This window comes from Anabrus simplex, chromosome 6, assembly GCF_040414725.1.
Source record: "Anabrus simplex isolate iqAnaSimp1 chromosome 6, ASM4041472v1, whole genome shotgun sequence".
In the NCBI taxonomy this organism is placed as follows: domain Eukaryota; kingdom Metazoa; phylum Arthropoda; class Insecta; order Orthoptera; family Tettigoniidae; genus Anabrus; species Anabrus simplex.
Genome location: NC_090270.1, coordinates 22,112,423 through 22,130,972, shown reverse-complemented (window position 1 = coordinate 22,130,972; position 18,550 = coordinate 22,112,423). Strand labels below are relative to the sequence as shown.

Here is an 18,550-nt window from a genome sequence, read left to right as displayed (position 1 = left end):
GACAAATATTAACTTAGGTGCTGAATACATGCAATTAGCGATCGGTAACACAATACAAGTGAAAACCAGTTTCTGGAAACATTGCTGTAAATTGTATACATGTATGCCACGAAATTATGCATTCTTAAAATGATGTACCTATAAAAGTAGCTCGCTATACAGGCCTAGATTCGACATACCATAATCGGTGCTTGATAATGAATTCCTGTTTCTATGAAATAACGCGCATATTATCAAATTAAAATATCAGTGAAGCAAATGTACACATTTATAAAACCAGCAAATATTCAAAACTTGTCAATATATCACATTACCTGCAGCTTAATTTACTATTACAGACCTTTTTAATTAAGTTCAGCTAGCAAAGCGATATTGATAGTCATCATCAGATATATGTAACACCAGTTAAAAGAGTCCCAAATACCACGAATTGTATAATGGGATAGCCCCAAACACCCACCACACTTTTCCTTCTCCCACCCATAATTATTACCGATGTAAATAAGGTCTAGAATTCCCCCAGACTTCATTTTCTAAGATTGTTATAAGCTCACGTCAATTATTTCATCGAAACCGTCAGTTTAATTACGAGAAATAAAAAAAATAAGTAAATTTTTTACTTGGAGTTAATGTTCAGTAAAATTGAAAACAGTTGGCTGTACATCACTTCTAAGGTGTACAGTTTGTCCATTTCTATCAAAACAGTCTTCCTCTAAGTGATCCGAGCAGAGAACAGCTGTTTTAGAAGGCTCCCAATTCTCCCGCCTGATACTCCTAATCGATGATCTTAGATGTTCGGGTCTCGAAAAAGGAAACCTACAAAAATTAATTGCCATTTTGCTCCCGGAAATATGCGAAATAAGATACAATAAACCTAAAACTCAAAACACTACCCTAGGAAGATTCTTATGTACAGTATAAAACTCCCCGATGAAATGATTTCTCCTTCTACTGATCGGTTCTGTTTGTACATCCATAAGCTAAACACTGCGGTATGTTAATACCCCGTAGAATGTTTCTTCATTCATATTTCAGATAAACACATCATCATCATCATCATCTGTCGGCTTTTTCCCTCGGACACAGCGAGGGATCCCACCTCTACCGCCTCAAGGGCAGTGTCCTGGAGCTTCAGACTCTTGATCGGGGATACAACTGGGGAGAATGACCAGTACCTCGCCCAGGCGGCCTCACCTGCTATGCTGAACAGGGGCCTTGTGAAGGGATGGGGAGAATGGAAGGGATAGGCAAGGAAGAGGGAAGGAAGCGGCCGTGGCCTTATGTTAGGTACCATCCCGGCATTCGCCTGGAGGAGAAGTGAGAAACCACGGACAACCACTTCCAGGATGGCTGAGGTGGGAATCGAACCCACCTCTACTCAGTTGACCTCCCGAGGCTGAGTGGACCCCGTTCCAGCCCTCATACCACTTTTCAAATTTCGTGGCAGAGCCGGGAATCGAACCCGGGCCTCCGGGGGTGGCAGCTAATCACGCTAACCACTACACCACATAGGCGGACTCAGATAAACACATACATATTTAAATTGAATCTTGTAATCCACAAGTATACTACAAGGCAACGAACCTAAATTCGTAAAATACACTACTATTTACTTTGCAATAATAAAGCACAGAACACTCGTGGAACTACAATCAAGAGGCCTGGCGTCACTGAACTAAGCATAAACAAAGCAAGCGCGCTCCTCGTGGTCTACTGCACCGTGCGCTCACTGCCATCTTACTGCGCCAGACATCTTCTATTCGGCTTACTGCTACCCAAGCTACCAGCCATCCAGGTATAGAGATCAGTGACGCCAGCGTATATTTGCCCGTAATGTTTAATGGTCACTGTTCATAAGTTATTTATAGATGGGTACTAGATACTAGTCTCTTGACAACGATTCACGCAACAAGTCAAACGGGCCAGCAACGCCATAGAATCAACCAATCAACAACATTATTTCAACAGCCCCATAAACTCTCAACATTCGTCAATAATATAATTTCCAATAACATTTTGAAAATACATTGTTAATCTGTTAAGAAAACAACAGCCATTCAACCTTCGTGTTAAAATTCTTAACAACGTAGAGAATAACAGCTCATCATCTCTACAAACTTACCCAGATGAATCAAAATAAATTTAAACTAACTATAAATTTCTTGTCAGTACAATCTCGCTGAACCCATCTATAAATAACTTATGAACACTGACCATTAAACATAACGGGCAAATATACGCTGGCGTCAATAACTGTTGCCCAACATTTGGAATGTTTTTCCTTTACATTTTACATTTTATATTTTTTAATGTAATCTTTTTCATATGTGTATATTAACATGCTATTTTACCTATATTTCAAACTCTGACTACAGCCATAAGCCATCAACTGTCACTTATGATACCTGCATTTTTAAGTGTACCATCTAGAACCTACTATTGTAGTATCATTTAAATGTACTGTATATCTCTATTGAAATGATTTTATATGATTTCCACTATATATTTAAAACCTAATATTGACTAAGGCTTCGAGCCATCTAATGTCGTCCTGTTCATTAAGTGTACTACACATTGTTCATCATTATATTAGATTCTTAGTTGTTTTATGAACATTTTTATAATAGCTGTAAAATGTTTGAAATGTCCGACAAAAGTTAATAAGGTTTTGATTAATGACTGAAGATGCCTCACAATAAGGGGCGAAACATGTCTCAATAAAATTAGAAAAATATTTTGACCTATATGTCAACATCTTGTATTGTATTGAATAGGTGGTAATAAATATTTTCCTCATATTTTAACAAAGCTGTTGGCTGGAACATGCTGGTTCCAACTGGCTCAACACCAAAGACAATGCAAGCATATGGAAGAGGTCTACATCCAGCAGTGGACTGAAATAGGCTAGAAAAGAAGAAGACCATTAATATTATTAATATTATTATAATTGAGCATAGTTAACATATGGGACTGAGACCACTCCAACCGATGAGCACTAGTTTTGTAGAGATATACATTTGTTAAATTCACGTTATTTTTTTTAATGATGTACATGCCTACTTTTTGTCATATTATAGAGTATTTGGCTGTATTTGTTTACAAATGTAAGCTCTTCAGTAAAGAAATAAATAACTATTGCATGCCAAAATAAATTAGTATAATTAGAGCTGTCAATTTGGTTCATAAAATCTTTGATTTGTTACTCTGACATGGATCACCCAAAATTTGGCTTAGGTTTGGAGAATACTTTAATAATCAGCATTAACTTATGCACTGTTTATTATTTTCATATTCCAAGATGTAATTGAAGCATTTAATTAAATCCCCCTGTGGGTGAAGGCAGTAGAATAACATCCACCGTATCACCTGCCTGTCGTAAGAGGCAACTGAGAGGGCCCCAGGGGCTCTGAACATTGGAGTGTGGGTTGGCAACCACGGGGCCCTTAGCTGAGTTGTGGCATTGGTTCCACTTACTTGTGACAGGCTCCTCACTTTCACCTATCCTTTCCGTCCTTCCTTGGTCAACTCTTGTTCTTTTCCGACCTCGATGCTATTAGGTTTGCGAGGGCTAGCAAGTCTTTTATTTTCACACAACACAATTTTACCACCAGGTAAAACACCTGCTGTGGGATGAGCAAATACCCATGAAAACAAAAATGACATTGTACAAATCCTATTATACACCAATTCTTACATACAGTCTCGAAACCACAACACTGACCAATAGAGATAATTTCAAACTTCAGGCAGCTGAAACGAAATTCCTACGCACGATGATCCACAAAAACCTGGAAAGACAAGATTAGGAATGAGAAAATTAGAGAAGAAGTAGGAATAGATGATTCTCTCCTCAAAAAGATTCAGATATCAAAACTGAAGTGGTTTGGTCACATGAAGAGGATGCCAGTAAACAGAACTGCAAGGAAGGAATTTGACAGAAAAGTAGAAGGAAGACGACCCGTGGGAAGGCCACGAAGGAAATGGATTTAGTTAAGAACGATGTACTGCTGAGAGGTCATGATTGGGACAAGTTGGTGGAGGAAGAATGGTACAAGGAGCCCCAGGGGCTCTGAACTTTGGAGCATGGGTTGGCGACCACGGGGCCCTTAGCTGAGTCCTGGCATTGCTTCCACTTACTTGTGCCAGGCTCCTCACTTTCATCTATCCTATCTGACCTCCCTTGGTCAACTCTTGTTCTTTTCTGACCCCGACGCTATTAGGTTTGCGAGGGCTAGGGAGTCTTTCATTTTCACGCCCTTCGTGGCTCTTGTCTTTCTTTGGCCGATACCTTCATTTTTCGAAGTGTCGGACCGCTTCCATTTTTTCTCTCTGATTAGTGTTATATAGAGGATGGTTGCCTTGTTGTACTTCCTCTTAAAACAATAATCACCACCACCTGGTACAAGGACAGGATGAGATGGAGGGGGCTCATATACCACACCTGGGAAACTGGAGATGGTTTAGGATGATGATGATGATGATGATGATGATGGTGGTGGTGGTGGCGGTGGTGGTGGTGACCCTTGTCTTCCTTTGGCCGATACCTTCATTTTTCGAAGTGCTGCATCACTTCCATTTTTCCCCTCTGATTAGTGTTATATAGAGGATTGTTGCCTAGTTGTACTTCCTCTTAAAACAATCACCACCGGGCGAGTTGGCCGTGCGCGTAGAGGCGCGCGGCTGTGAGCTTGCATCCGGGAGATAGTAGGTTCGAATCCCACTATCGGCAGCCCTCAAGGTGGTTTTCCGTGGTTTCCCATTTTCACGCCAGGCAAATGCTGGGTCTGTACCTTAATTAAGGCCACGGCCGCTTCCTTCCAACTCCTAGGCCTTTCCTATCCCATCGTCGCCATAAGACCTATCTGTGTCGGTGCGACGTAAAGCCCCTAGCAAAAAAAAAAAAAAACAATCACCATTTAATTAGAATTTAAAGTTTTACTGCTACAACATCCGCCTGTGGGTGGGGGCGGTAGAATAACACCCACGGTATCCCCTGCTTGTCGTAAGAGGTGACTAAAAGGGGCCCCAGGGGCTCTGAACTTTCTAGCGTGGGTTGGCTACCACGGGGCCCTTAGCTGAGTCCTGGCATTGCTTCCACTTACTTGTGGCAGGCTCCTCACTTTCATCTATACTATCCGACCTCTCTTGGTCAACTCTTGTTCTTTTCCGACCCCGACACTATTAGGTTTGCGAGGGCTAGGGAGTCTTTCATTTTCACGTCCTTCGTGGCCCTTGTCTCCCTTTGGCCGATACCTTCATTTTTCGAAGTGTCGCGTCCCTTCCATTTCTTCCCTCTGATTAGTGTTATATAGAGGATGGTTGCATAGTTGTACTTCCTCTTAAAACAATAATCACCACCACAATCACCACTGCTACAACAGCTGATATAGAAAAGTTATTGAAAATTCACATAAATTCAACTTGCAAAAAAATGATCTTCACAGCATAAACTGTAGACTTTTCCAATATATCACCGGCATTTCTCTGGCTTGCCAAAAACCACTTCTTCCTAGTTTTAGGGCCCTTTGACACATCTATAAACAATTTGTTTGGGGTGGTATGCAATGTATTAATACACATCGGAACTATATCCCGTTTATAAGTTTCCTGCCTCAATGTCTGCAAAGGATTCGTTTGAAGTCCAAAATATAGCACTCAGATTATTACACAATGTATAGATATCGAATTTAACTATACCAGACACTAACATAAAGTAGAAATACGTGAAGTGTATCCTGTTCCTCACAGCGCACTGTGTTATTTCGTCTGTTAATACAGTGAACGTGTATGAGGATGTCAGACCAATAAGATTTTGTACTTGCATCACGTGACATTTTCATACATTAATTTGGATTTTGATCATATTTGGAGTTAATATTACTACATTCTGACCACATGTTTGAATTCTGCATGAAATTTTGAATAAGATTAGCACATTTTTAATTAAAACCCTGGATCATGCTCGTTCTGTACTACCACCGCTTTGATAGCATCCCTGTGAATAGCGGCATAGAATACATTCCACAGTATGTTCAGTCTTTTTACAATTGGTTTTATGTTGCACAGACACAGATAGGTCTTATAGCAATGATGGGACAGGAAAGGGCTAGGAGTGGGAAGGAAGCGGCCATGGCCTTAATTAAGGTACAGCCCCAGTATTTTCCCAATGGGAAACCACGGAAAACCATCTTCAAGACTGCCAGTCTTCGAACCCACTATCTCCCAAATAACAGATACTGGCCGTACTTAAGCAACTGCAGCTATCGAGCTTGGTATGTTCAGTCTATCACAAGGGCCAAACAAAGGTCATATTAACTTATGAACAAGGATTGGAGGTCACAGAGTCCCTGGCTGAATGTGGGATTGCTTCCAGTTATCCAGGCTCCTCACTTTCATCTTTCTGGCCCATGCCCGACCAACTGCCGTTCTCTTCTGACCCTGATGGCATTAGGTTTGCAAGGTATTTTCACACCCTTCATGGCCCTTTTCTTTCTTTTACCGATATCTTTGTTCTTTGAAGTGGCGAACCTTTTACATTTCCCTTCTGATTAGTGATTTTTAATTTTTTACAATTTGATTTATGCCACACCTACACACATAGGTCTTATGAAGACAACGGGAGAGGAAACGGCTAGGACTGGAGGGAAGCAGCTGTGGTCTTAAGGTACAGCTGTGAGCTTGCATCTGGGAGATAGTAGGTTCGAATCCCACTATCGGCAGCCCTGAAAATGGTTTTCCGTGGTTTCCCATTTTCACACCAGGCAAATGCTGGGGCTGTACCTTAATTAAGGCCACGGCCGCTTCCTTCCAACTCCCAGGCCTTTCCTATCCCATCGTCGCCATAAGACCTATCTGTGTCGGTGCGACGTAAAGTCCCTAGCAACAAAAAATAAAAAAAATTAAGGTACAGACCCAGCATTTGCCTGGTGTGAAAATAGGAAACCATGGAAAACCACTGTCAGGGCTGCTGACAGTGGAGTTCGAACCAACTATCTCCCGAATGCAAGCTGACAGCTACGTGACCTGAATCGCACACCCACCCGCTCATTGGTGTTAATAGAGGATGGTTGTCCAGTTTCACTTCCCATTAAAACAACAATCCCCAGCACCACCTGTTCCCACTTCCGTGTAAAGTCCCGCAACAGTATTTCTACTTTCAAACAAAAAGCATCACCGACTTCCTCTCTCAGTACGCTAACCTGTCATCATTTTTACCCTATTTCATGTTGCTATCTTTCTATATATGAACTGTTTTGTCACTTCCCATCAATTAGTTATGAAATGTTTACCTTGCCTTTGTGATAAAGCCTCTTCCCGTAGCCTTGGCAGAAAGATGTAGAGAATGGTAAATGTGATGGCCCATGAATGTACAGGTAATTCCACAGTTTTTTCCAGAAGATGTACTCCAAACATACAAAATGATCCGGGTCCAGGGTTTCATGTACCCAGCTGGGTGCAAACAAAGCTACTGATAGTTTGTACTCCTGGATGAATTTTAAAGCCTAGAAAAGAAACAGATCATAACAGTGTCAAATGCCAATAAAATTACATAATCACATTATAGCATAAAAATTTTGCTCAACACACGGTGTTCAATAATAATATTTTTGCTGCACCATTACATAGTATGCTAATTACATGTGACGAAATTGTCACATTATGATACTGCTTTTTATTATAGTACTGCTGATATTACAACCATTAATTTCCAACTAACCATACCCAATATCAATATTGTATGTGGAACAATCCTGAACTGATAAACAAGACACTGAAGAAATTATTAACCCAACTTTAAACAGTCCATTTCCCAGATAAATTTCACAAAATGTACACTCAACAACCTGTATATAAAATAACTTCTGTTCATGTTACTTTTAATCTATATAAATAAAATTGTAGGGGGTCCGCTGTCTGCAATTTCTTTCGTTTTGCCAATTTTTCAGATATTTATCCGTTTTAGGTCAACTCAAGACCGAATCAGTGGTTTTTACGTTTCATGTCTGTTTGTCTGTCTGTCTGTCTGTTTGTCTCTTTGTCTGTTTGTCTGTTCCACCATCACTTCGAAATGGCTGGATAGATCTCAACTAAACTTCATATTTAGAGTATACTCATCCCGGGGAAGGTTTCGATATGCATATCATTTTAAAATCTTTGAATACACGGGGGGTTTATAGGAAAACCTGAATGGTTTTTCCACCATCACTTCGAAACGGCTGGATAGATCTCACCAAACTTCATATTTAGAGTATACTCATCCTGGGAAAGGTTTTGATATGCATATTATTTTAAAATCTTTGAATAGACGGGGGTTTTATAGGAAAACCATTTAACGTCTCTTCATTATAAACAACTTTCGTTATGTTCATAATTTACCTCACTCTTCACATGACGGAGAAATTTACAATTTTCCGCTGGTATCATGCTCTGCGTTGAGTGACCGACAGACCGACAACGAACCTACAGGTTACCATGGCAACGTCTCTGACTGCATGCCAGCAGGGAAGTAACGTATTGCCATTTTCCTCATCATGCTTTTAAATTCGTGGTTGTTCCTCGGGTAGAAGGCAAGAGAGGCATCAATCGGCCTATCTGCGGGATATTGGCAGAATATCGTTGGATGTTATAACCACCATCGAATAGATTCAGTAATAACACCATTAGTCATCTTCTTATTATTTGTTTACCTAAGAATCACTGGACCTAAATTTCTCCTCTGTTACCGCTTTATTATATCCATAACTCACACTAGCATAATTTATTGAGGGGCATTTGATTTTCCAATACATTCACTTGGCATTTACATATTTGTCGTTATCCGGCTGTTATAATCCATTTTCTATTACTTTCAACTGTCTTAACTGTATTATTTTCTTCCTTAATTACGCCGTATGTACGCGAGTGCTACAAACTACGGAATGTATTTCCACCAAGACTCAAATTTAGAATACAAATGTCCTTAATAGGTTTTAGGGCAAATATTGTTTCTAAATCCCTGAACTGACTGGGGGTTTATACAAAACCCAAACGGTGATTTTGCACTTCCACAAAATATACACAACCAAACTTAATGGAAATCTACCTACCTTGGTAGAAATTAACTTCTAAACCTTTTTTCTGATGTGCATCATTTCGATACGAGGATTAATAAGGGAGATACCATAAACGGACCGTTTTTCTGTACAAGTCCCATCGGACTTAACTCACGAGCGGGTGCGTGTAAAGCGTATTCCTCACAACTTGAAAACTACTGAAGACATTCGAACCAAAATTTATATTATCATCCACCTGTCCAAAGGTAGGTTTTAAACGTAAATAACATTTCATGTTCCGGAATGGACTGGCGGTTTATACGGAACCGAAATGGTGATTTTACTATTCCACAATATATACAGAACAAGACGAACCTGACTGGAAATCGACCAAACGTGATGGAATTCCACCTCTAAAACTTTTTTTTCATGTGCATTTTTTCATCAGGAGGATTAATAAGGGAGATATCATGAATGGTCACTTTTGCAGGTTAAGTCCAACGGACATAGCCCAAAAGGTGTTTTACATGGAGCAGATTCCTTATCTATATAAATCAAATAGTAACGACTGTGTGCCTCTACAATGACTATTTTGGTGAAATTTTCGTACAGCTTTCCATTTAAGGGGTAATAATAACCATCTCCATAATTTTTGGTTTAGTTTCCTGAAAGTACTAATTTTTACCCATCTCGCCCAAAATTCACATTGCGACATAATCTGCCAGAAGAAAAAGAAGATAATTGAAATTTGACAAAATTATACGTTTTAGCCTGTAACGAATGGAAAACATCCTAGATCATTAAATTTTTCACTTTTTATCCCCGGAGAATATCGAAATATGCAGGCAATTTTAATGATGGTGCAGACCTTCGGAAATTCCTATCACATAACAGATTGCACAATCTCCGTTCAATTTGGAATGATCTACAACCTTGGTCTTATGTCTTTTTGCCGTATCTGTATCCCTTTTACGATTGATTTTTCTCTATTAATCAATGTTAAGTCAATTTGGAATTTTCACATGCATAATTCCTAATTTCAATTACTTATATGAAATACAGAATCATCATACTCTTCACGAAAATTGGCCCACCCAGTAGCCATATGTGAGCCAAATGCTATGTATGTAGCTGTCACATAATTATCCGAAAAGTAATGTAATGTGAGGTAATCTTACAAAACCTTTACCCTGTTCCACGTTTCTAACTCAATCTGACCCAAGAATAGATGACATATCATAGGACCAGCCATTTAGGCCACTAAATCCGGCGTGTCTTATGGTATAATCCTTTGTCGATATGACGTACGTTTAGTAGCAGTTAATCTGTAAATGAAGGTCTTCAATATTGTAAACACGCATATACTTTCGTATGTCGATCTATATATATTCACTGATTTCGATTTTTAGCGATCGAGAAAGGGTGGGTCTGATAATGTAATCAGTACTCCCCACACCGACTTTGACTGGCAGTAGGAAAGGGTTCCTTCTCCAACTCCTGTGTAACTGTCATTAGTAAGGAAGGCCTACAATTGTAATGAATAGTCCCCTTCTCGATTTGACTTGCAGAAGGCAAGTGAGCATGCAGTTTTGTTTAAAACTCCCCTACCCGATTGTGTTTGGCAGTAGGCAAGGGTGCCCGCCATTATAAAGAAATGTCCTCGTCTAAAATGTGACTGGCATTAGGCATAGTGGCCTGCTATTTTGATGGAAACTCACCAACTTGGTGTGACTGGCAGTAAGCTGACTGGCAGTAGGAAAATGGGCCTGGCATTATAATGATAACTGCACAACTCAATTTCGAGTGATAGTAGGGTAATTGCCTGACATTATAATAGAAACTCCTCAACTGTAATCTGTCTGGAAGTAGGAAAGGGGGGCTGCCATTTTAACGAAAACTCACCAAATCGATTCTGTCCGTGTAGTAGGCAATGGGGCCTGCAATTATAATGTAAACTTCCCAACTCGATTGTGAATGCCAGTAGGCAAGTGAGCCTGCCGTTATATCACAAATCCATAACAAACACTTTACATTGGAAACAACATACGGGGACCTCCCCATGCTCTTTCTCGGATAACACTAAGAGACATGCAATTTTAAAACAATCTTATTTACTGCATGTACACTATTTACTTTGATATTCGAATACAATGTAGAATACCGTAGCGAAGCACGGGGACATTCGCTAGTATTATAAAAAGCTGTGTTCATTTTCTGTATTTTGAATATCAATACTTTGAAGTTAAAGCTACGGCCAGTGTGTGTCTCGTAGGCAACGGTCGTAAACACACATGGTCTGGTCAATACACGGCCAACTAGATCTATGCTGCAGTTGAACTAGCTAGAGGGCACATCAAGTCAGTAGTGGTCAACATATTACCACGCTGACCATCTGTTGTATTGAGCCTCCGTGGCTGTGGCGACAGCCCCCTGTGAGTGGGGGCGGTAGAATAACACCCACGGTATTCCCTGCCTGTCGTAAGAGGCAACTAAAAGGGGCCTCAGAGGCTCTGAACTTTGGAGCTTGGGTTGGCGACCATGGGGCCTTTAGCTGAGTCCTGGCATTGCTTCCACTTACTTATGCCAGGCTCCTCACTTTCATCTATCCTATCCGACCTCCCTTGGTCAACTCTTGTTCTTTTCTGACCCCGACGCTATTAGGTTTGCGAGGGCTAGGGAGTCTTTCATTTTCACGCCCTTCGTGGCCCTTGTCTCCTTTGGCCGATATCTTCATTTTTCGAACTGTCGGACCCCTTCCATTTTTCCCTCTGATTAATGTTATATAGAGGATGGTTGCCTAGTTGTACTTCCTCTTAAAACAATAATCACCACCACCTGAGGCGGCAGCGCACAGCCTCTCACTGCTGGGTTCCATGGTTGAAATCCCGGTCACTCCATGTGAAATTTGTGCTGGACAAAGTGGAGGTGGGACAGGTTTTTCTCCAGGTACTCCGGTTTTCCCTGTCATCTTTCAGTCTAGCAAAACTCTCCAATATCATTTCATTTCATCTATCATTCAATAATCATTGCCCAAGAAGAGTGCGACAGGCTTTGGCAGCCGGCACAATTCCTACCCTCGCCACTAGATCGGGCTTCACTCATTCCATTCCTGACCCAGTTGAATGACTGGAAACAGGCTGTGGATTTTCATTTTCACCATCTGTTGTATTAATCAATACAGACCACTGTGCATCGATCAGTTTATTGTTCAACTATATTCCACTATGCTGGATTATTTATACATTTCTAATAAAACTCTTTCCGTGCCTCACAGAGGAATAGGAAGTGCCTGTGTTGAAGGAGTAGACAAAGCCAAACATTAGCTCCGAGAAATTAAGTTAAAAGTTTGAAAAACTTTACATTTTCCTTTTGACAGCAGGTAACAAGTTCACAATGATAATTATAATTTAAAAATGTGTCATTTATTAAATTTTGTGGAGTACTTTCTTGTTATTTTTCTTAATTGTTATTGTGCTGGTTATCCCTTTAACCTTCTACATCTCAATGATGATGATGATGATGATGATGATGAAAGAGACTCATAGGCATCTTGCCTATAATCTTTCTGTGGTGGTTGGTACTGATGTATGTTGTGTATTAAGATGAATATAAACACCCACTCGCTGAGTCAAAGGAATTAGCCATGCACAGTTAAAATCTACAAACCGATCAGGGAACGAACCCGGGGCTCTCTTTAGTGAAGGCCAGCATGCTAACCATTCAAATAAGGAGCCGGGCAATCCCCCTGATCTATCAAGGGTCTAGAAATCTGTCCTCAGATTCCACTGCTTGATAAGTTATGCTATGTTTTCTTACTATCATCATTTTGTCAGTGCTGATTGATACTTTAAAAATATCTCGGTCTCCACCCTCTGTGGGTAGAGGCGGTAGAATGGTATTCACTGCCTGTCGTAAGAGGCGACTGACAGGGGGAACACCCCTTCCTTCACTGTGGATGGGACAGTAGAATAACACCCACAATATCCCCTGCCTGTCGTAAGAGGCAACAAAAATGGGGACACGGAGCTCATAACTTGGGAGCGTATCTTGGTATCCACTGATTTCCTATCTGAATCTGGCATTGCTTCCACTTACGTGTGTCAAGCTCCTCGATTTCATCCTTCCTATCTGATCTCTCTTGGAGAACCAGAGGCTCTGAACTTAGGAATGTGGGTTGGTGACCAAGGTGTCCCTAGCAGAATCTCGTCAATTCTTCCACTTACTTGTGTCGTCAGGCTCCTTGCTTTCATTTCTCTAAAGGAATAACTTCTTCGAAGCAGAGACATCCACCAAAGGACATACCAGCTATGATGAGCAACTAAATGCCAGTGCAGCTATGATTCTAAAGGGGAAACATCCGGAGATATAGACACCAGCCAGGAGAATAGACTTCCATCAACGTAATTTAAGTACAAATTAATAAATATTATCTTTCTTTTCAGTAGGGTATTATATGATCTTTCTTCTAGTTACAGTATTTGCTATCAGTTTACACTATTTAGAGCTTCTTTTTCACTTCAAACTTCTGTTAGGTGACAGCAGAATTTTTAGAGAATTGTGTATTCCTGTCCACAATAATGTGGGATAGTCATAACCCTCAATTTCATGGAATGGCTAGCTTCCAGTGAGGTTTATAGATAGTTTTTATGTTGTATTTGTCCACCGGAAGCTAGCCCGCTATCTACCACCAGTAAAAGACACAACAGAATTACAGGCCCCTGGAGTATATCACACTGAATGTAGCTGTGGAGTTTGTTATGTAGGTGAGACAAAACGTCTGATCTCCACCCGCCTAAAAGAACATATCCGTCACACCAAGAACCAAAACACAGATATTTCAGCGGTAGCCAAGCATTCCTACGAAACTAGGCACGGAATATCATTTGACAAGACCAAGATCCTAGCAGCTATCCCTTGGAATCTGGAAAGGAAAATCCGCGAGGCTATCGAAATCAAGAAACATCCGAACAACATAAATCTAGAAGAAGGATATAAATTCAGTAATTCTTGGATGCCTATCATTCATAGTTTAAGACATATAGACCACAACATAAACACACGGGCCGCAACCCCATTACATAACAGCGCGAGCAAGCCCCCACTACCTGGCTGTGACCAATACTTTCCAGAAACCTCACGAGACAGCCAGGGCTTACGTCAGCCAGAAAGGCTACGATATAAAAGGCCAACATCAGGGCCACTCTAGTGGTGTAATTTCTGCCTGGGAGACTGATTACCTCGGATCGAGTAGGGGTATTTCAGTCGCCTTGACAAAGAATACTGCAATGTATTCGAAACGTCGGCAAACTCTACGTGATGTGCAGACAAGTACAACACGGTTCAACCCGGAAATTAAATTAAATAATTCTTCACACCGTGGAAGCTTCACTTCTAAGGAACAGAATTCGATCATCTTAGAGAAATTACAATATTATGATTGGTCATCATTTAATTGTCCAGAGATTTACGGATAAATAACAATTATAATATAATTTAAAATAATAATTCAGATTTAATTATAATATCGGTATAGTGTTTAAATGAAATGATAAATGAGGCTGAGTATTTTTATGGTACTTTTGGAGATGTATTACTGAAGTGAATAGTGCTCACATGGCCTTGATAAAGCCTAATTAGAGTCTATGGGGGAAACTGACCCAGTCTTACAGTAGCATTTGTGATTTATGGGGATGATATTTGGATGAGCACGTGTTGCCTGTTTGCAACCATTCCAGTATAATAAAAATCATTCCAAAGCATACTCAACTGAAATTAAATAATCCTGAGTGACATACTTGCTTTAGATGACAGATTATGATGATCTTATGTAAGGTTTATAAGGTGATTGTTCTTCTCCAGAGTTCTATGAATATCTTGAGACAAAGCTGATAGAATCATATAATGCAACGAAGCGATTCCCAGACTAATCTATCACGAACCATTAAATTGAAGATAGTAAACTCTTTAACTGATTTAAAGAGGAGATTAGGGCATGTTAAAAAAAATATTAAAAATAAATGGGGTTAAAGAACGTCAAATAGAGCATAAAAATTGTGTGCCTTACTTGTATGCTTGCCTGTGTGAGATGTGTAATTGTTGTATCAATCAATCAATGTCTAAAGGTAATGTCTTGTCGTTTCAACCATTGTCTTCTGTCTTCAGCTTGTCATTTCATCTCACAGTAGGTGCATCCAACGTTTTGCATCAATACTTGAATGAATTGCTTCCTAGGTCGACTTCTTCCCTTCTTTTCTAAGATCTTTCCTTCTAGTAGATTGGTCAGAAAGGTATTATGACGCACTGTGTGTCCAATGAATTTAGCTGCTCTTCTATGTATTGTTATCATCAGCTGTTTCTTCTTCTATATTTCTCGCAGGATACTTTGTTGGTTCTTTTTCAGTCCAACTGACTTTAGCATTTGCCTGTAGACTCACATCTCAAATGCTTCAAGCCATTTCCTATCCTCTTCTTGGATTGTCCAAGATTCACATCCATATAAGAGTACGCTCCACACAAATGACATCACAAAACTTTTCCTAATCTCAATATCTAGATGTATATTGGTCAGATTTCTTTTGTTGCTGAATGCTTGTTTGGCAAGCGCTATTCTTCTTCTTATCTATTTGCTGCAAGGGTTATCATTTGTGATTAGACTTCCGAGGTAAGGGAAACTGGTGACTTATTCCACTAATTGTGTATATTACCATGTTAATATGCACCATTATGATGCGTTACTCTTGTCTGATCTACTCGTGTTTTGCCACAAGGTAGAATCGTTAACATCACTGAACTTACAGTTTTCTATAGGGACTACTGTGAAAGGAAGTCTTTAAATATATTTTTTTCAGTTAGGAATCAATTACAGATCGTAAAATATTCTCAGAGAGAAGATCAACCATCAAAATGTCAAAAATAGATACATTTTGTATGAATGAAGATTCACAACTAAATATTTTTACCATCCACCTTGTCAATACATTAGTTGCTTATGGCAACTTATTAGTGAATAGTGGTACATGTTTTGTATTTTTGTAACATCTTCAGCCACATAACTTTGGTTAAATGAAAAGGATTCATACATTGAAAAAGAGAGTAAGTGTCTTTAAAAATAGCATAAGAAGATCAAATGACAACATTGAAAACAAAATACTCATGAAAATATATATAAACCCTTTTTACAATTGAAAGCTTTGTAATCTAGAAGTTGTCAAGGAAACACTTGTACAATAGTCCATAGAGAATATGTTCTGTTTTAAAAAAGTTCATGTTAAAGATTTTTAAATAATATTTTTGATTATTCTTAAGCCAATTTATAATTAAAAATTATACATTTTTTTAGTAAATGTTGAATTCTAGGTTTCATAATGTGGCTACTATTACTATTGGAGATGATAATATCACTAATTCCTAGTTGTTATTTCTTTTAATCCTGCTCTCCTCTGGAACTGTTTCTATTGTCTTTTTTACAGCCTCGTGTCTGGTGTAGAAGTGATGTGTTCTTTCTTGTTCACATACTTGAGGAGGTGGGGGAGCGGGGGATATTGGCATGTCATGGACTTCCTTGTTGTTACCTTCTGCTTCAAGGGGGGAGGAACACGTTGTAGGGCTATCTGGAGGTGGAGAGATTCCAATTCTTTTTTCGTAATCTTTTTAAAGTATTTTCAAATACACCTGAATTTGATCATATAATGGGTTATTATACTCTATAGCCACATTAAGGTAATCATTTTTTTTTAACAAGTTGGTTTAGATAAATGTATAGACCTTAATAGGTGTTCATTAAGCTGCCCTTTTTAAATTTATTTATGATGGTGAGGTCTTATTCTATGCTGGTAAATTTATGACCTGTGGCAGTCACGTGTGCTCCCATAGCTGAGAATCTTCTATGCTTTTCAGCATTTACATGTTCTAATTATCTTATTTTAAAATTCTGGCCGGATTGTCCTAAGTACGTATTCTTGCACTCAAAGCATGTAAGTTCATTTGTTCCCGAATCCAAAAATTTACCTTTTTCAGAGAGATTTACTGTATCATATTTGAAAATACTTTCATGTTGTTATTGGTGGAAAATGCAATTCTGAAATTTTTTCTCTTGAACAAATTTTTTTATCACATGTCATCATCATCATTAGTCGTCGTGCTCATTACTGAACGTCGTGACCTCATAACTCCATCATTTCCGTGTTGCAAACTCGACAAGATGTCTCCATCCCGAGCGGTTTTCACATTTTGTTAATATGATCTGAAGTGGTAGCCCAGTGCCCCAGGGGCTCTGAACTTTGGAGCGTGGGTTGGCGACCACGGGGCCCTTAGCTGAGTCCTGGCATTGTTTCCACTTACTTGTGCCAGGCTCCTCACTTTCATCTATCCTATCCGACCTCCCTTGGTCAACCCTTGTTCTTTTCCGACCCCGACGCTATTAGGTTTGCGAGGGCTAGGGAGTCTTTCATTTTCACGCCCTTCGTGGCCCTTGTCTTTCTTTGGCCGATATCTTCATTTATCGAAGTGTCCGACCCCTTCCATTTTTTCCTCTCTGATTAGCGTTATATAGAGGATGGTTGCCTAGTTGTACTTCCTCTTAAAACAATAATCACCACCACCTGGTAGCCCAGTGATCTTCTTCGCCTGATCTATCCATGTGCCTGCTGTTCTTCCTCGTGGTCTACTGCCTGCAATTTTGCCTTGTAAAATTACCCTCTCCACGTTCTCTCCGTCTCATCTTAAAATGTGGCCAAGGAACTGAAGGTAACGCTCACTCACACAGGAAGATAGGCGTTTCTTGATGCAGAGTTCGTCCAGAATGGAAACATTAGTTCTTCTTTCTGTCCAGGATACACGTAGCATTCTCCGCCAACACCACATCTCAAAGGCATCAAATGCGCTTTTTGTCTTTAGCATTTATGGTCCAGGTCTCACAGCCGTAGTGATTCTACCAAGTGCATCTTCGTCGCTTTTGATATTGCCCGGTTCTGCCAGATCTTAGTAAGTTTAATAATTGCAGCACGACCTCTTTATCACAGCTTCCCATGTCATTGATGACAGACCCCAAGTATACAAATTCCTTAACTATATCCAGGTCCTTTAGGCATCCCGCAAGTTGGATTTGACCTTGCCAATCAACTACCATTAGTTTGGTCTTTTTGATGTTTATCTCTAGACCATACTGAAGACTAGTGTTCTTCACCCTTGTAAGCAGGTCATGAAGTTCCTCTTCAATACCAGCGATGAGGGAAGTGTCATCTGCAAAGCGCAGGTTATTAATTTTTCTGCCACCAATCGAGATTCCACCATTCCAGCCATTGAGAGCTCTTTTGATGACACACTCTGCATAGATGTTGTAGAGTTGAGGTGATAATATACAACCTTGCCTTACTCCATTTGTCACACTGAAAATGCCTGAGAGATCACCATCCACGTTTATGGTTGCTGCGTGATTTTTTATATAGGCTTTTCAGTAACGATATTAAATGCAGTGGAACCCCAAATTCCTTTAGCACCTGCCACAACTTGTCCCACAT

General features: G+C 39.8%; 1 protein-coding gene across 2 annotated transcripts in view; it reads right to left on the bottom strand.

Moving 5' to 3' along the window:
- The window catches only part of ENGase (Endo-beta-N-acetylglucosaminidase), a 203,048-nt gene that overhangs the window by 124,296 nt on the left and 60,202 nt on the right, over nt 1–18,550 (bottom strand). For both annotated transcript variants that reach the window (XM_067149703.2, XM_067149704.2), the window contains exon 5: nt 7,290–7,502. In XM_067149703.2, the coding sequence (XP_067005804.2) occupies nt 7,290–7,502 (213 nt within the window). The remainder of the gene's footprint in view (nt 1–7,289; nt 7,503–18,550) is intronic.